At 34.9% G+C, this 19,965-nt stretch overlaps 1 protein-coding gene, 1 non-coding gene and 1 pseudogene across 2 annotated transcripts; 2 read left to right on the plus strand and 1 right to left on the minus strand.

Annotated features, from left to right (window-relative positions):
• Positions 1–1,799: 1,799 nt before the first annotated feature.
• LOC132284746 (uncharacterized) lies at positions 1,800–8,577 on the plus strand. The gene is made up of 9 exons (XM_059786878.1): positions 1,800–2,329; positions 2,599–2,743; positions 3,444–3,612; positions 3,838–4,093; positions 4,990–5,078; positions 6,042–6,224; positions 6,337–6,422; positions 6,573–6,657; positions 7,889–8,577. The coding sequence occupies exons 1-9, from the start codon at positions 2,131–2,133 to the stop codon at positions 8,021–8,023; spliced, it is 1,347 nt and encodes a 448-aa protein (XP_059642861.1). The 5' UTR covers positions 1,800–2,130; the 3' UTR covers positions 8,024–8,577.
• A 945-nt stretch (positions 8,578–9,522) lies between these two features.
• TRNAY-GUA (transfer RNA tyrosine (anticodon GUA)) lies at positions 9,523–9,613 on the minus strand. Its single transcript is given in 2 exon segments — positions 9,523–9,558; positions 9,577–9,613. It is a non-coding gene; the product is annotated as a tRNA-Tyr (tRNA).
• A 1,857-nt stretch (positions 9,614–11,470) lies between these two features.
• Positions 11,471–18,280, plus strand: LOC132285055 (protein DWD HYPERSENSITIVE TO UV-B 1-like; annotated as a pseudogene).
• Positions 18,281–19,965: the final 1,685 nt, after the last annotated feature.

A 19,965-nucleotide genomic window follows, 5' to 3' on the forward strand; every position in this document is an offset into this window, starting at 1 on the left:
TTAGTTCTCTAGCTATGTTATTACGCCACCTTCCATTCTTGTATATGTTGCTGATAAGTTCTATAGCATTCAAAATCCTCCTATCACTGTGTTTGACGAAGTTCCAGATCTCAAGGCAACAACTACCAAGTATGAAACACAATCAGAAAGAGGATCTTTTGAGTCGTAATGACTTGAATGCAACTTCTAGCCCTCGAAAAACCCTAGTTTCTCCAATGATGCCTTGAGATTGACGATGCTACATTCTTCAGTTGTTTGAACAATGTTGGGGTGAGCAGATGGCACATCTGAAAGAGTGCAGGTTCTGTTTGTATGGAGTTGATCGCTTGCATTGCTACAAATTCTGTTCTAGGTGGTCATCAGTGACGAGGAACAGACTTGGACATCTCTCTGGCCGGAAAGATGGGTGATAGAGGAGAACAAATATAGTGGACGTTGTGAGTGGAGTTCGCAGTAAGTAGTCTTCAGTGACGGAGAAAATCGATGACCCGGAAAGATGGATGATAGAGGCTTGTGGTCGGCTGAGGGTGTGAGAGCAGGAGGAGGGAGGGAGAGTTGGAATAAATACGAGTTATCAGTGTTTTGCGGTTTTTCGGACCAGTTCTCGTCTCGAACCGTAAACCGAACGAAAATTCACGGCTTTTAAGTTTTCAAAACATGATGCTTCTATATCCTTACGGCCTGTTTATAACATAGTGATTTTTTTGATGAGCTATCATTTTGAAAATTGTTGTACTGTCACGTTTAGTAATGTATGTTGAATTACCTTCCCAAAAAAAAAAGTATGTTGTTGAATTTTTGAAAGTATAAAAGCGAAATTTTTTTGGTGATCTATATATATATATGTGTGTGTGACTGGAAAACTTTCCTTAGGCCAATTTATTTTGATGACCATACAACAATGAATGGATGATGAATGGTAATTAAAAAATTTGGTAATTAAAAAATTTGGTTTAAGAATTTGGTTGCAATTGATGTCTCGAGTTTATGTCCATTAAAATCTTCACAATAATGGTGAGAGTGACTTCCTATCTGATTCAGGGATGCCAATTGCAAGACTGCCTATTTTTCTCTTTGGCTGTTAGTTTTATGCTTCTCATGCTATGCCATTTCTAATGAAATTGAAAAGAATAAATCCACCCCTCCACTTCTCAAAAATAGTTAAAAGAACATGTGTGAATATAAAAATCCCACAAAAATTCAATTTGCTTTAACAAAAATTGTGTGGGGTATTATTATTATTTTTAAAAAATTGGTTTTCTTTTTTTAAATTGGTACACCTTAAATTATAGAGGAAAACATCTCACGCAGATAGAGAGGGGCAACATAGAAGAAACAAGCCAACCATCAACTAAACTCCATCGATTTCATTATCAAGAAATGTAAAATCCTATAACGCAACTAGTTATCCCAAACAAGAATAAGTAATCTATGTAAAACCCTAAAGTGCACTTGTGGAGAGGTGATTATAGACTTGCCACTTCTGTGCACTTGTGAAGACTTGCGACTTCTGAATTTTTATTTTTGTTTTTTTTGTAAGATGTTAAAAATAAAACTTAGTTACAAATAACAACCGAAAACTAAAATTCAGTGACCAGAGAGGGCCTTAAACTTTTGTTATCAAAATCATTGCATGAGTTGTGTTTCCTTGTCCTTCACTTTTTCAAATGGGACATTAAAGTCTCACCAAAATCTTGTAGACTAACTCCATTGGTATAGCACACCTCACACACAAATATATTTACTTATATATCCATGTAATCCAATAATTATGTTATTCACCTAAACTTCTTATTCGTTTTCAAATATTAGAAGTGAGGTATAACTTGAATAAATTAAATGGGGTGAGGTTTAGGGTTTAACATATAAAAATACCCTTACTCCATTTTGATTTGGAGCTGAGAGAATTTGAAATAGGAAACAGTTTATACGGCAAAGGTCTTGTAGTGAGCTAGGCGTCATTAAAGTTCGAATGCGTACACCGTGTTACAGATCGATTTAGCTATGATATCGTAAACCCTGCGTGTCTCTCTGCGATCTCTCCCTCTTTCTGTTGCACTACACTTCGTGACTCCCGATCTAGGGTTTTGAGATCTGACGAATTTTCTCGCATTTCTTTGCTCCCAAACAATGGGAGTGGTCATCGAGAGCGAAGTATGGGAGCCGAACCAGGCGCTGTATATTTTCATATTCGTATCATGTTTCCTCTCAATCACTTGTCTACCTCACTTTTCGATGAGCTCCAACAAAACTCCCACTCTCTTCGATCACTCTCTTTCATCTCCCCGATTTCGGAGAATTTTTCTTCTCATCTACTGTCTCTCTTCAGGTCAGCCTTCTCTGCCTGCATTTTTATATAAAATGTTCTTAAATCTTTGTTTGGTTACTGAAAATGAACGATAAGGAAAAAAGAAAACATGATAGGGAGTGTGTTATTATTCCCTGTTGTTTTTGCGTCTAAACTAAGTAGTTTAACATAATTATTTGTTTTGTTGGTTCATAGATGTCAAACAATGTAGGTTCAAAATTTTGATCAGCCAAACAGAGGCCAATTTTTGACTAAAATGTTAATTTAATGTGTTCTTTACTTTCTCTCAGTTATGGAAGGTTTATGGTCAGTGTCTGGAGAGTATGAATTGGCATATTACGGCGTTAGTAAGGAGCAAATGGTGTGGTATCTCTGCGTTGGATATGCTACTGCTCTCATCCTTGGTAGTTCCTTGGGCTTGCTTTCTGATTTAATGTAAGTGCACTTATATGCTTGCTTTCATTTTTGTATATGTAGGCATGTTCTGTGATGGTGCTTCTGTGTTTCATATTGCAAATATTGATGTATAAATGGAATGAAAGTTTATTAGATATAGAATTTAGCACTTATATCAAGCATAATTGCAAAGATCAAAACATCCAAATAACTTGGTAGCAATAAATGAAGTCAGTGATAATGAAAGAAATGTCTTGGAGGATATTTAGGGCTGATTTTGGAGGTGGGGATGCAACATGTTAATTGAGGAAAGAACATGTCAGCATTCGATCTAAATTTTAACATCTTTGGGGTTTTGAATAAACTGGGAACTATCAAATCATATGGGTCATATTTGTCAGGTTCTTGTGCACTCAAGAATAAGTTGGATGTGTCATGAATTTGACAACAATATGTAATTGCTTCACAATTATCTTAAAATGCATGATACTTTGCTCAAAGCAAATTGTTTTCTTTCTGAAACTGTGTCGTCAGTTTCTAATTTTGCACGGGTTCTTTTGGGATGATAGTTTAAAATCAAAGCCTTCGCACCAGCACATCTGTCTTTAGCTTTTACACATAATGTGTAACACTTTTAGGTAGAAATGGTAGGTGTACTACATAAGAATGTTCTTTGGCACTGTGACTCCTGTTCTTGCATAAACAAGAATGAGCATTGAAATTTGATGTCTTATTGCAGAGGTCACAAGAAAGCTTGTCTGATATTTTGCTTCCTGCACCTTTTTGTTGCCACGTGGAAGAGGATTTTTGCACATCCGACAGTTTGGATAGCTAGTAGTTGTCTCTCTCTTGCCAGTTCTATATTTTCATTCAGTTTCGAGACATGGATGGTAGCAGAACATAACAAGGTTTGTGTTAAAGAGAACAATTTTTAACTTTTGCATTACACATATAGAGTGTCGGGTGTAGGACCTTTCGACTCTTTTCCATGAAAATGACTGATTATAAGGTCGATATCTGTCCTCTTTTGTTCTCTAGCATTTAGATCGACATGGTTCTCGATCAGTATCATAAACATATGTTGAAATTGCTGCGGATAGCTTAACAATGACATGATCCTTATTCTTTTGCAGCTTGGACACAGGCAAGACATATTGAATGACATGTTTTGGTTAATGACTTTCTCTGAGTCTGCATCTTCCATCATTAGCCAAGTTCTCGCAAATTTGCTGGTTGGTCATAATGTGGTGAAACATATAAATGCTCCTGCCAATGCAGCTCTTCTGCTGGCTACTGTCACTATAATTTTTGTCACTCGAGGATGTAAAGAAGTTCCACAAACAGCATCATTTCAGAATTACAGAATATCCTTCTATGAATATATCTTTGGTACTACGAAATGCATTTTCCTTTTTGAAACTTTCTCTCTCTCTCTCTCTCTCTCTCTGCCCTGCCATTATTATAAGAATGTTAGTTTTCCCTGTTTCATGACTGCTCTTATTCTTTTCCATACTCATTTTTATTAGATGAAAGAAGTACCGGTATAACTGGTGCTCCAAGTCTCCAATGAGTGTAGATGAATACTTAAATGGCATTTTTATAGTTGCTTGAAACTGTTGTATTGTATGTTGACTATGCTGACATGAATATAATTTTTCCAGTTCAAAGGAGTAAATATAGTGCAAGTGGAATCAGTGAAGTTGACTGAAAGTTCAATCCTGTTATGAATATCAAAATGCTATTTTAAATTTGATAATTAGGTTGCTAACTCACATTTTTACTTTCTCAATTGCAGTGCGAATTAGTATGTGTGAGTTTAAGCATTAATTTCTGAAATCTTGTAAAGTATAAATGCATACTTAGCAATGTTTCCTTGATATAGACCTACTTTATAGGAAAGTCATTAACTTCTCCACGTATAGTGCAAACTGTAGTCCTTCTATCCCTATACATATTCCTATAAAAACAACAACATATTCCTTTCTAACTTTAATAAAAAAGTTATATCTTTATGCAACTCTTAGTTGACATAAACGTTTATGATTTACTGATGGACAAATCTGTATGCAGTTCCTTTTTATTCAAAGTAGCATCAAATAAAAGTGTTTTGTCCAATAAGGATGTAAAAATTACATCATGTAGCAACTTTTCGAGGCACATACAGGAAAGATTAAAAGGAAAATGCGGAAGTGAAATTTAGGAATTATAATTTATTTATTTAAAAAAAAACTTTATGAGAAATTGTTTGTTAATGATTAATTGTTTTTTTTTTTTTTTTTTGGTAGATAAACGGATATGGCTGTTGGCATGGGCACAAACTTGCGTCCAATTCTCCATTTCAGTTTTCTGGATGTTATGGGCTCCGACTATAGTGGTAGGACCCATCTTTTGGTTTTTGATGGATCATTTTCTTCCTTATGATTTGGGATCTGAATGTAGGCATTTTGGCTGCTTTCCTGTAGTGTATTATATCAATGTTTTTAAAACCCTGAGATTTTTAAATAGAAATTGTAACATATGTTGATATTGATAATTTGATGAAAAAGTGATTATGTAGGATAACTTTAGGCAATACTGTAAACTTCAATGATTTTTTTGGATATAATTTCCAAGTTGATGCATATTAAACCTCTAATTGCACAAAATCTACAAATGGTAGCAACTAAGACATATATGGGTCACAAATCTGCTCCTTAACTTTCAGAGCGAATAAATTTTCTAGATGCAAAAGAAAAAAAAAAACACCTAAATAGACTTCTGAAATTCTCGAGGGCCCCAACAAATTTCCAGTAAAGCTTTAAACTTTAAATTGAGGGAGGGAGGGAGGGGATCCATTTCGACCAAAGTGCAAGCTCCTCTGAGCGAATGAGGTGATACATGTGTAATGAGGTGATGGCGTGGCATTTTGGAGAGAGAGAATAGTGGCAGTGGTGAAGTCCAAGGATGCGTGTTCCAATCCAAAGGTCTTGTGATAGGTATATAATAATTTGCACAATGAAGATGCAGTCATAGTCAAAAACTTAAGTACTGCCAACTTATTTAATTAGGGAGCTCGTCTTCTGCTAGACTAAGTGTCAAAACTCATCCTAGCATTGCATTAAAGAGCATCCGGATGGCACTTATTGCCCGCCGCGGGGGGTGGGTGGGTGGTTTGGGGAAAGAAAAAAAAAGGAACTGTTCTATTTTCTGTTCCAAGTGAATTATTATGTGGTATATGAATGAAATTAACTTCAAGAACAAAAGATATGGTTTTAACTTCTTGTAGTAAAATTGTATAGCTGTATTAATATCAAGGGTAAATTACTGTGACATCTGACCTATGTTGTTGTGGTTCTAGGCTGATGGGCGAGAAGTGCATCTGGGGCTGATATATCCTTGTTTTCTGGGTGCTAGAATGCTAGGAAGCACAGTGTTTCCATGGTTTTTTAGTGGGCCATTATCGATTCGGACTGAAGATTGCCTAGAATATTTGTTTGTCATAACGGGGTTTGTTTTGTCCATCGTAGCTTATGATTATCAGGTATGGATATCTCGACTCATTGTTCATTAAGAGAAGTATTATTCTTATTAATATTTTTCCATTCAGATTCCGAAGCTTAGTATTCAACTTTACAGTTGGTAATTATGTACAGGAAATTGGAGTTCTTGTGATGCTATTCTGCTTATTTCATGCTTGCATTGGCATAATGTTACCTTCACTTGCCAGATTGAGGACCATGTTAGTTCGATTTGTCTTCCTATCTATTTTTCTTCCTCTGTTTTTTTGGGTCTCGCGTTTCTCTGTTTCTGATTTTGTTTGTTTCTTTGTTTCATTTATTTGTTTCTTTTTGGAGGAACTTTTCATGCATCTCCTGTTCCTTATGAACAGGTACGTGCCAAATGAGTTGCGTGGAGGAATGATAAGCCTTTCTCTAGCCCCTGCAAATGCAGCAATTCTGTTTTTCCTAATGCAAGTATGTGTCTTTAACTTATTACACTTGAAGGATGGGTGTATAGAAATAAAAAGTTCTTTCTTCCAAAACATGCTGCTGTACACAAGATGATGTGTTCCAGCATAATTAAAATTTCGATTTTACTGGTGGTTACACTTGAGATCACTGAGACCTTTCTTGATCCTTCTTCTGTGGTGGGAGGGTTTTCTTATGGAATTTTGGTTAATTAGAAGTATTAATTAACTTTTTGTTTTTGTTAATTAGAGGGGTATCCCCATCCATGTGGTTGAACTAGTCCATTCTCGACATGTGGTAGGCCCCAAAGCCACGCACCCATTTTAATACAGGAAGAACCTGTGAGGCTGGCAGCTGGCCTCACGGGGGGGGGGGGGGGGGGGAGATAAAACCTAGTAGGCCCACTTTGCATGCTTGGTCCTTGGCCAACGATTTCATCTGCTTGGGGGCTTATTAATTAACTAACACTGTATTATGCATTAAGAACTCCGTTTTTGGAAGAATATGGTTTCGACTAAAAGGGGTTGGTGAGATGGAATCTTTTTTGAATGACTGTTGCAAAAAAGTTAACAACAACCCAGAAAAATGTATAGCATTTGATCCTTAGATTGTTATGATATTCCAGGAGAACTTTTAAGGGAGGACACTTCTCTCCGGCTAGCCCTGATTCTTCCAGCTTCCCCCTCTGGTGGCCACATGGAAGGGGATGGACTGGCCAACCCAATTAAAAAAGAGGAAAAACAAATAGTAAAAATATAAAATATATGAAGGTTTCTAACCTTTTAATAGATGGAATATGTATGGCCGATAGGTGCATCTGTTGAAGGCGTTCCCACGGAGTCCTGCTGGGTCAATATTTGAACCCAATTCTTGCCTTTTCCAGTACTCTTTCCATAACATAATACTACCAACGTTATATTCAACAAATATAAAATGTATACCATATGAAATTTAGATTACCCTGATATATTCTTTTTCGCTTTACTTCTATTGATTCATTTATATTTCACATTGAAATATGTAAATTTATTCTAATACTTATGACTTATCCTTTATAAAGAATGTCATCCTTCCATATAGTGACTCAAGTTTGCAACCTTTTTTATATCTCAGCGGATTTGGCTTTGATGGCCATTTTCCATTGGTGTTCATTCCAACCTGGCAGTAGTTATTTTTAGCTTCTTTTGCTAGTTCTTAACGCATATTGGGATTTATTCCTACCTTGATAATGTCACAGAGAGGCTACTATTTCAACATCGGGAATTCAACAATCATGGTATTTGCTGCCCTTGGTCTATTCTCTGCAGCTGGTTGCATGCATCTATTGAAGCGATGGGGAAAGCAACTCCGCCAAAACTGGCACAAATTGTGATCTTCTGCCCCTTTCCAATATCAACGTCCAAGTAGATGGAGTGTAGGCATCATACATTGCTGATCTATGGAAAATGAGGTGGTGAAAAGACGGTAGAAGAAATTGCATGCCTTCGAAGCTCAACAATTCTAGGAGAATTTCAAATAGGTGACTGATAACCGAGCCCAGTTCAATTTTGTCCTTGTGTTTTCTCCAGAGTCCAGCCCCACATTCTTTCTTGTGTTGCACCATGAGGGATGTAAACTAGAAAGGAGAAGAGACTTGTGCCTAACTGCTGTTCAACCGCGAAAGCTTCTGTAATGAAGCATTTTTTTTTTTCCCCTATTCTACATTTGAGCTCCAGTGAAAGAGGTAGGCGAAGACATTGGATTCAAGTTCATTTACTAATTCATACAACTGTCAAGAAATCGAATTGTAGAGATCATAATCAATTTTATGGTACATATTGTGATATATTCCTCTGCTTTTGCTGTAGTGGTGGCATTTTGAGGAGAGAAATTGGTATATAGACATTTGTAAATTTTAACCACAAATTCCTTTGATTTCAGATCCAATCATCCGAATGCAATATAATCTCCTGCCGTGATTTTTAGAACTTTGTTTGTTTGAATATTAGTTTATCTATATGGTGGATCATATGAGAAATGCAACTGCTTCTTTTGTATCCTTGAGTTACGACCTATCCACTGTTAGTTTCGGGTCTAATACCGACGCGAAGATCTAGTAAGTCCCGGTGTACTGACTTTTCTGAAAGGGTGTTCAGATTTATTGATCGAACGAGCTCAATCTCTTTCCTCTCGTTAAACTTTGGATTTTAATTTTGGATTTCGTTCAAGTGTAACTGTGCTACTGATAAAATCCCTTCAATGTTGAATTGTTTTGCTAAACGTTGTGCAAACAGAATAACTCAATAACGAAATTTTAAAAAATATTACGTTTCAACTATAGTCGTCTTTAGAGTAATTTGTTGAGAACCTTTGGCTCCTTCTTCAAGCAGCCTCAGCTATGGAGTAATATATACTTTTTGTTAGACTTGTAGATCTCACATCATCTCTATAAAGCATAAATATATATATATACTATGTTCGATTACTTGATACTTTTGAAATCAGAATTGACAAAAAAAAAAAAAAAAAAATTATTTAAATTTGAACTATATTTTTTTCAATTTTAATTTCAAGATAGATGTATAAATAATATACATTTGTAATACTAATATTATATTTATATAAATTATTAGGTAACATTTTGAAGTTTTGATAAGAAACATTACCTTGTAGAAATTTGTGTTTAGTTTCATAAAACTAAATTTATTTCTCAAAATTCTGCCTGATAGGAGTATTTTTTTTCAGACCGGATTTCCAATTGATTCAGATTTGAATTACTATTTAATCCCCATAGAATCAAATCATATTGGACTATAGTACTTTTTGATTGGACCCATGAATAGAGTCAAATCAACCCAAACCAAATAAAAAAAAAAAAAAAAAAAAATTGATTCCGACCTGCCGGATTCGAACCAGCGACCTAAGGATGGCCGAGAGAGATTCCCACTACAGTCCTCCGCTCTACCAACTGAGCTAAGGTCGGCGCATGTACAAATGGTTTATCCAAAATTTATGTTATTGAACTGTGAAGTGGTTAACACAGTTAACACCGTGTAATTAATGTCACACGTGATGAAAACTTTTTCATGATGCAATTTGCAAGTAATTACATTTTCATGATGCAAATTGTAATTGCAAGTAATTGCAAGTAATTACATTTTCTGTCCTAACGAATCTTATGATATGAAATCAAATCGACTTTGTAATTGACAAATAATACATATTAGGGTCCTATAAAGTTGTTGTACTTTTTATGTATTTTAGGTCTATTCTTGTTCAACAAATTGAAGTTGAGACCATCTTTGGTTATTAATTTCAGCTCAACAGGAAGTTTTTCCTTCTACACAAATGATTTGATTTGAAAATGTTTTCTAACAATAAAATAAAACTATAAGATAGGGTATAAATTATAATCAAGAAGATCAGAACTATGTCATTTTCCTATAAATAAATAAATACAAGAAAAAGATAAGCAGATGAGAACTATGAATATTTTATGTAGCATACCCAAGATAATTTATAGAACAAATTTCATATAGTTCTAATGACCATCTCAATGTTATATAGATTTTAACCTTCCAATAAGAAGAAGACGCATAGTTTTCTAATTAGTCTTTGAAATTTTGATGGAGCAATAGATGGACAATTGATAAGAGATAATGTTTTCCTTGATTATATTGATTTGAAGTAATGGTCAATTTCACTTACCCGTTGAACAAAAAAAACTTATAAAAAATATATAAATACGTAATTAAAAAGGAAATCAAATTACATTTTGTAAGTAACCAAATACAATTGAATGCGTTAATTACTTGTAAAAGAAGTTTTGTTATAAATAAATGAACCAAAATGATATAATAGATTATATTTTATTAAGAAAAATGGCAGACATAAGAAAGAAAAAAAATGCGTTAATGAGAAAATGATTTCAGACTTACCACACCCATTGCAGCCAACCATTTAAATCAAGTGATTTATTGGACGCAACATCATCCTCAGTAGCCAATAGAATAGCTTGCTTTTTAAGCATTATATCTTACACTAATACAATATTACATTCCACAGAGGATAAGGTTATCCGTAAAGTATATGTACGGAGAGCTTGCTTTTTAAGCATTGGATATTACAGTAATAAAATATTATTAATAATCTGGCTTTAATTAGATTCTGGTTTTTAGACTTTGTATTTGAAAGTTGAAAGAGAAATGATTTTTTGTTTGATTAGGAGAGAGTTTGTGTTACAGTGGTTCACACATAATGAATATTGTTTGCTTTATATATATATATATATATATATATATATTGGGCGGTCACAATTTTTGTTTATAGACATTATTCGCTTTTCATATTTTACTTTTTGTTCACACAAAATGCCCGCACATATATAAGTATAGTCAAATCTCTCTTATATTTGGGCATTGTGAACATCAAAATTATCTTTTTTGGACTTAGCATATTTTATTAAAATTAACTTTAATATCATTAGTCAAACTTACGCTAATTTTTATTTTCACAAAACATATTCAATAGTTATTTACACGTATATGTGTCAACATGACAATTAATCACCACTCTATTAGTTTTATATTAAAAATTGGTAACGTACTAGTTTATATAGTAGTATTACAGGGGACGTGCTTGTATTTTGTATTTGTTGAAGCGGGTCATGATTCATTCATGAAGCAAGATGAGATTTAAGGTGAGATGTGGCACATGGCTTTTGTGCCCTGTCATTTCTACTGTATAATCTATATAGACACAACAGTCGATTAGTACATTCGATACTTATCTATTTTAGTCACATAAAGCACGTGCTTTTGTCCTGTGGACACACATTGCTGATAGTAGACGCTCACTCTACATATAACATATGATGCTGGTTTCTGAGAACAAAACACATTCATTTCTTCTATATGGTCGATCTCTATTTCCGGGTATGAGAACAGGTGTCTCTATCTTTCTCTCTCTATACCTATATATATATATATATAATCATGTGTGTGCCCTTTACTGTCTTTACAATCTACTTAGAGTCTGTCATTGGAAAATAACTTTATTTTTTCAATTGTTTTTAAGCTATAATGAATACAAATTCTTTAATTTAATAATGCCAATTTCGATTGATCCATGTTGGTCGGTAAAAACTCGGGTATTTTTTCAATACAGAGGATTTTTGATTGACGAATTGAAACAGTAATTCGAATCCTTTTTCTTTTTCTTGTGGCTCAATAAAGGTGAATTAAATTGAAACGGTAATAATGAAATTTTCTGATCATGTTGTCTGACACTATTGCTAACCCTTCTTTTATTTTTTATTTATTTATTTTATGTGTGGCCTGGTTTACCTTTATTGAAATTTGTTTAATGCTTTTTCTTTGAAAATTGTTACTTTTTTTTTTTTTTTGGGTTTGATGTTTTATCTGTTTTGTGTTTAATGAATGAGAATTGTTACTTCAATGCTAATTATCCCTCCTAATGCAATTATTTTGATTTGGGTGCTAAGTATCTTGATAATTGAAGGACGCGTGAGGTGTCCTCCAATGCCGCAGAATTATTGTGGTTATACAAGGTTATCCTATTCCTTACTATAACCTATAATGATTGCAACATGATTCATGATATGAATGATTGCTGTTGCTTTGGATTCTTCTTTTTCTTTTATTTTTCTGCAATTGATAATTGAGATTTTAAATGACATTATCTAGTGTGGTATTTGTTAATCAAGAGGGGTGGGAGAGATGATTTAGGTATAGACCTAATCTTTGGCATTATTTGTATTAAGTGGTTGGTCTCATACTCAAACATGTACTCTCATGCTTGGCAGCCCTTTTTTTTTTTTTCGATTCATTGAATAGTAATAATTGAGATTGAGATAATCAATCTTCAGGGACAAATATATTATTCAGATGAAAATTTTCCAAGTATAGGGTTGGAATTGGGAAAGAAGCAAATTTTAGAAGAACAGGAGAAGCTCCGAGAAATTATTTGGATGGTCTGGCGTTTGTGCTAAAAATAGGACATGGATCCGTTTAGTGACATTTGAATGGGTATAGGGCGATGTGTATATAAAATGGTGGTTGTGACAGGAATTAGGTGGAGTTAGTGGTGATATATGTGCTGATGTAGTGTAATGGAGTTTTTTCAAATAATGGTAGTAGGGAGAGGAGAGGCATGGGGCTATTGTGGCATTGGTGTGGCCTGGGGGTAGTTGATGATGCTGATGTCGATAAGGAAATATCAATTAAGTAATGGAAGATGAGATGTAATTAAAATTACTTTTAAGGATACACACCAATTTATTTTTTGGAGTTCCTATTTCGGCCACTAAATTTATTTCTATCGGATAAGTTCTTTTGAGAATTGAAGTTAATTTTGGAATATGACTTCTTTATCAAGTTTAGATCAACTTGATCACTGTTTCTCTTAAATGGAAGCTTGCTTTAAAAAACTATGACATAATTAGAAGACGTGGCCTTAAATAGAATGAATGGATGAACTAGGAGAAGCATATCAAACATTAGTGTATTAAGACTTAAACTCATTGCCAGGAAGATCCTTGAATATGCTAATCCATTTCTCATCTTCTTCTTCATTTTATTTTTTTATTTCTTCAGTTAATTAATGACCGCGCCCTATTTTGTTTCTCACAAATTCAGAAAGAGGGACTTTAAGCGATACAATAATAAAACAATCAAAATCTTAAAAAGAACACAGTTACTTGATGCTATTCAACGATTAATGAGAACTAACCAAATAAATACTCTAAATTTGTGTGGATGTAGAAGCTCTGATATAAGCATTAGAAGCTCAAGTAGATTATGGATCCCTTGATCCCTTGTTTTACTTTTAAGTGGGGTGATCATTGACCAGTCACACTCTCATCTCAACCTTTCTTCAGTCTGTATGACTGGACCGTCGGTTTTTCAGAAAAGAAGAAAAAGACTAGCTATAAAGAAGGCTTGTATATTAGAAAGTACAAAGGGGCTATCTTATTCTTATGTAATATTTTCGTTGGATTGCTTATTCTTATGTAAAAATTTCTATGGAATGACTACCCTTTTCATGCAAATACTGAAAATTTTCTTGAATCCTTTAATGGATGTTTTTTGCTAGTTCATTTTTGTTTAATGCCTATAGTTTGGGTGATTACTTTCAAAATCATTGCTTTAGATTATAATCTTCTTGAAAATGGAAAACCAATCTCCTCTTATTATGTGCTGCAAATTAAGCTTATAAAATATTTTTTATACTACGTGTCACATCATTGTGATTACACCAATCTAATCTTCTTGAAAATGGAAAACCAATCTCCTCTTATTATATGCTGCAAATGAAGCTTATAAAATATTTGTTATTCTTGTGTCATATCGATGTGATCCCATCTTGGTGTATAACTACTGATTTCGACTTGGTTTAAGCTTGCATCATTTTTCTGTGGAGGGTAGTGAGGTTTATAATGATGGCTTATTATTTTTCTTTTCTTATTTTTCAGGCTAAGATTCTGAAATCCATCCACCAGATATATGCCAAGGGGTTTACTGGACCACCTAAAGGATGCTAAATTTTCCCTGCTTATTGATGTCTTCCTGAAAATCGACTTTTCTGATATTGACACACTTGAAATACTTTATGAAACATCTTCTGTCTTGAGAAGAATATTATTATGTCTTTGCTGCGTGCAATCAATTTGAAGCTCAGAATCGTTGACCTCCAGGATATGTCATTGAAGGACATATTGCGGTCTGTACTGGACATTATCCTGAATATGATCTAGTTTTTCCTATGCAATAGTCATTAATAGAATCTAAATTTATGAAGCTTTCAATTTTACAATCATATTATTTCTCCCAACTCATTACAATCTAGTTTTTCCTATGCATTTGTCATGAATAGAATCTAAATTTATAAATCTTTCAATTTTACAATCATATTGTTTCCCCCAACTCCTCCCTCAAAGGAACAATAAAATTCCACAATTGGGGCAAGGGAGTTTTCTGTTTTTGACCATGATTTTTAGCAATCACATAGAGCATTAAGCATTATGAACTATCTGTCCAGGATAATTAACAATAGTTGACAAGCAAGGTTTTGAGGACAACTTTTTTTCTCCTCTCATTAACACCTTTATCAGTTTGAATCTCTCCAGGGATCTTTCAGAGGGTGGCTTGGTTTGCCAAGTTTTGAACTTAAGGTCTTCCAAGATTCAAGAGCTCAATGTGATTGAAAGTTTCACGCAATTACGCACCCTTAATCTGGATTTTTGTACTTCACTTGCTACTTTGCAGAAAAATTGTTTTGGTTGCATGCCAAATCTGATGTGTCTCTCCATGTGTGAAACAAGAGTTGCTAATCTATGGACAACTAGTGCTGCCTTGTCAAAACTTCCTTCTTTGGTGGAACTCCGGTTTCAAAAGTGCTTATGTTGTGAGGACACTGGGCCATGTCCTGCTTTATCTAGTGACATAGCAGATCTTGTCTGTGACAAGACTGGTTCAGGTCGTTTGAGCAAGTGTTCTTACGCCGAGGCACCATCCATTACTAGTGGAGATGTTACATTTCAAGATTCTAGTAGAAATGAGGCAACTGGGAACTTGGTTTCTAATGGGGATTCATATATGTTTCATGAATTTCAATGCATGCCTGAGGATCCATTGGGTGATAGTGTGGTTGAATTTTTATGTCAGCTTCAAAGAATTGGTGTACTGGATATCTCATGTGATGCTCATCCTGTATTGAATGGACTGACGAATTTGCAAATTGAGGTTAGAACACAATTTTGCTTCTAATTCTGGTACACTTAATGATTAAACCAAGAAGGTTTAAATTCTTGATTATCTGATGATGGTATTTCAGTTTGTGTAGCAGGTTTCTTCTGGCAAATTGCACGTTCAAGACAAAGATGGGTCTCCTGTCAGTGCAATTTACTGGGATTTAGCAGATGCTTCTGTTGCATTGAAGAAGTATGTTTCACATCATCCTTCACCCATCTGCTTTGAGAAATATTATAGGGAATACATGATTGCTTCATTGCCTTGTTTGGAAGTCTTGGATAATTTGCCCATCAGAAAATTGGACAGGGAAATGGCCCGGACTATTGTTTCAGAATCTTACGAGTACTTACCGTATAGACGAAAGCAAAAGGAGAGTGTTGTAAGTGTTTTGCATATGCGTGAAACAGGAACTAGTATTCACTACCAAAATTCTTCCAGGTTAAAGCAGCCATCTCGCCACTTAAAAAGTCAATGTTTCTACACAAGGTCCCTTTGTGCTGCCAATCTTGCTGCATGGCCACTCTCACATCCAGTGTCCAATATCAGCCATTTTGGCAAAGATGAAGGTGTAAATTTTCGGCCAAGGCAGTTTGAGTATCATCCATCTAACTCTACTCTAATGGTTTTTGGAACTCTGGATGGGGAAGTAGTTATTATCAACCATGAGAATGGGAACGTTGTTCAGCATATTCCATCCATGGGAGCGACAGGCAGTGTTCTGGGACTCTGTTGGCTTAAGAAGTATCCATCCAAGGTATGCGATTACCTTAGGAACTATTTAAAAGAGAACTCAGGTTTGTTTTAAAATCATCCCATCTAAAAGATATTCTGAATATAAAGCCCAACTATGGTGAAATCATGCTTTTAAACAGAATCAATTTCAAAGGCATTTTAATAATCATTTTAGTTTCAAATGTCATGATACTGAATGCACATAAAATGGGCTTTGGATTTACCATAAGACGTGTCTGTAAGATCTCTGACTCAACATCCAATTTGAATTACCGTGGTAGCCATTTTACATTCACTAATAATCCATAGCCCATACGCTTGAATGTTCTGACAATTTTTCAACAGATATCAACTTTGCCACTACATTTTAATCTTGTTTGTGAGGGCAATTGCTGATATTTATTTCTTGTGTTGAACAAACAGCTGCTTGCTGGTTCCGATAATGGTTCCTTGAGATTGTATGACATTAACCATATGCTGCCGAAAGTTGCAGACGGCCTTTTCAGTTCCAGTATTGTTACCTTTGATGACTTTGAGCAGTTGACTTCTGTTCATGTCAATTCAACTGATGATCAATTTCTTGCAAGCGGTTATTCAAAACATGTTGCTCTGTATGACATTGGGAGTGGGAGACGGCTACAGTTATTCACTGATATGCATCAAGAACCCATTAATGTTGCTAAATTTGCTCACCATTCCCCGTCCATATTTGTCACTTCATCATTTGACCGTGATGTCAAGATGTGGGACTTGAGACAGAAACCAGTACAGCCTTGCTATAAAGCTTCAAGCTCAAGAGGAAATGTAATGGTTTGCTTCTCTCCTGATGACCTCTATCTGCTTGTGTCAGCTGTTGACAATGAGGTATTGCAATTAAAATTAGATATGACTTACAGTTTGTCAATATAGAATATTAACTCCCCATATAAATGTATCACGATGAACTGTACACACTACACATATGGGTTTTGGGTTCCTCACTAAACGAGTCTTATCTGGTTATAATAACTATCTAATTGATTGTGCAAGTTTAATCCGTCCAAAGTGTCACTTAGAAGACGTTAGAGGATTTACCATCTTTAACCGGCAATAATTATAATAGTGTTTATTGATGCGTACAAGATTTGAGGCTAACATCCCAGGGGTGCCAGGTTAAGCAGTTTTTGGCAGTTGATGGGAGGCTCCACACAGATTTTGAGATAGCTTCAACAGGAAGTGCTCATAACTATACCCGTTCATATTACATTAACGGAAGGGACTATATTATTAGTGGGAGTTGTGAAGAGCCTGTCATTCGCATTTGCTGTGCTCAAACTGGAAGGCGGCTCAGGGATGTTTACTTGGAGGTAAATTTATTTTTCGAAGTTGGCTTTATAACTTCAGGAGCATGTATATTTAATCACAATTGCTCTTTCTTACCCTGCAAATGATTGCCGTTTTAAAGAATAGGGGCTTGGGGAGCTCAATGCTTGTGCAGTCCTTGAGGGGTGATCCTTTTCGAGTAAGTTCTCTTTGCTGCTAGTGAGATGCATAATAACATGGCAGGCATGGTGCATAATCATTATAATTTTTATAAATTAGAAAAAAAACAGTTTGGAACTTAATAATAAGTGCTTGTAACCGTAGAATACTCTCTTCTTTTTGTTTTAATGTTGAACACTTTTGTGTTACGAAAATTATGTTCCTTGTTGAGGTTGTGAATATGTATATTTGTGTTCTTCAATACAGCATTTTCACATGGCTATCCTAGCAGCCTATATGCATTCTAGCTCAAAAAAGTGGGAGATAATCAAGGTACTTGTCATGCTCACTTATATTTTTTTTTTTATGTTGACGACTGTGTGAAAGCTCATTTTGTCTTTTAACTATATGCAGGTCAATTTGCTTGCATCCAATCAGTGTACCCAAAAAAATTCTTATGGCCAACATTGTCGTCCTTCCTACAGTCTGGGAGGTTGATTTTTGTAATTTTTACAATATACTTGTGTATATATATGTACCTGTACCTGTATTTTGTATTTGTATATGTAAATTCTTATGATACCACACGTGAAGTGTAATTTGTGGTGTGAATAAATATGTAATGAGGATTTGTCTTTATGGTTCTTACGTGGTTAAAGAAATGGTAAGCAGTCATTCTGTGGATCTGTGTCTGGCCATGCTCCCTCAACTGTTACAAACTGCTTAAGTTGTATGTACCCATTGATTGATATTACCTGTATAGCTCTCTAAAGAGTGGAGATTAGACATTGTTGCGGAAATTTTAACTAGGAACTTTTGGCTTTAGCGAGGTTTAGAAGTTTGCAAGTAAAACCTCGTTAGTTTGTAACCTAATTAAAGTCAACAAGACCAGAGATGAGACATTTTTTTTTAATTTTTTTTTGATGATCATGTATGCTATGTTTGGTTGGAGGGATGGATTGAGGAGGGATGGATGAGTGGAGGGAAGGGAAGAGAGGGAGGAAGCAAGGAGGGATCCCTCCTTTCTTCATGTTTTTCTATCCGCCCAATTTTGGGGGGAAGGGAGGAGAGAGAAAATGAATAATTACCAACAATATGTAATTTTCAATTTTAACCTTTTCAAAAAAATTCAAATGGATATCTACTTTTTATTATTTTATACAGTGATGATATATTGGTAAAAAAAATATGAAAAGTCTCTTTTCCTTCCTTCCAACCAAATAAAAAAATGTATCACCCCATCCATCCTTTCTACTATCTATTCCATTTAACCAAACAAAAGATGAAGGAGACACCTTCCGTTCCCTAAGGATTCCTCATCCATCCATCCCTCTATCTCTTCCATCCATTTTTCCATCCCTCCAACCGAAAGAAGCAGTAGTGTCCTGATATTTGAAGTGTGGAGTGAGGTGTCAATGCTGGAATAACATTATTTATACCCTTCAGTCTGGTAGTTGGGACCAAAGCAAACGTGTCTTACCTGTAAAGATTTTTGTGAGCATATAAGATCAATTTACTTCCGTTTAGTCTTTTGTACTAAATAGTTTGGAATCACTCCTAGACTTTTCACCTATTTTTATATATTTGTGTCAATGATGGAAACTTCAGGCCTCTTAAACTTGGAGCATTTCATAATCCTCCACCACTTGATACATACAGTTCTTCTCTCACTTGCATCATGCAATTAATGAGAGAATTTTCGAGAGTGGGTCTAAGGTGATTTGACCTCTTGATCTCTCTCAAAATGAGAGACAAAATTGTTTTTTCTTTTTTAAAGAAAAAGATAATTTTAAAAATAATACTGAAATCCCATTACATAATAAATAAAAAAAGGAAAGTCTCTCAAATAACTGTTGGTACTTGTTCTTTGAAAACTATTTTCCGATTTCTACCAACGGATAATGAGTTCAAGAGGTTCAGAGAAGGAGATGACAGCAATAGTACACTACTTGAAAACCTGATTTGCGGTCAAGAAATTCGCGCCAAAGTAGGGACAATGGCTAGCAAGACGAACTTGCCAAGCTTAATTCATATGGGGCTACGCAGAAAAGTGCTGGAACGAACTTCATGTTATATTTGCTTACAACGATTCCCAAGTGTTTTTTTGCTAAGCATTCGCTTCGTCTCTCGCATACATTTTACGAGTAACGTACTAGTGGTTCCCTGAGGAGATATAACATATAACCCAAACTCCATGCACAAATGAATCAGCCAGCAACAGAACAATTCCGCTCTGCGATTTAATTGAATTTTCATTCTGCTCAATCAATCAACATCAAACTATTGTTTAAAAAACATAAATTTGATATGGGTGATTGGGAAAGACTTCCTCTCTTCTTTATAAAGTTATGTTCAAAAACAAATAATAATA

This window comes from Cornus florida, unplaced genomic scaffold, assembly GCF_030987335.1.
Source record: "Cornus florida cultivar Cherokee Brave unplaced genomic scaffold, ASM3098733v1 CherokeeBrave_3.0.0_Hap2_Chr11, whole genome shotgun sequence".
Taxonomy (NCBI): domain Eukaryota; kingdom Viridiplantae; phylum Streptophyta; class Magnoliopsida; order Cornales; family Cornaceae; genus Cornus; species Cornus florida.

Bases quoted from the DNA above. Each gene is read 5' to 3' on its own strand.
- LOC132284746 (XM_059786878.1), top strand. From the start codon at position 2,131: ATGGGAGTGGTCATCGAGAGCGAAGTATGGGAGCCGAACCAGGCGCTG. The intron at 4,094-4,989 runs GTACTACGAAAT...TTTTTTTGGTAG, and splicing joins CTTCTATGAATATATCTTTG to ATAAACGGATATGGCTGTTG. The intron at 6,423-6,572 runs GTTAGTTCGATT...CCTTATGAACAG, and splicing joins CTTGCCAGATTGAGGACCAT to GTACGTGCCAAATGAGTTGC.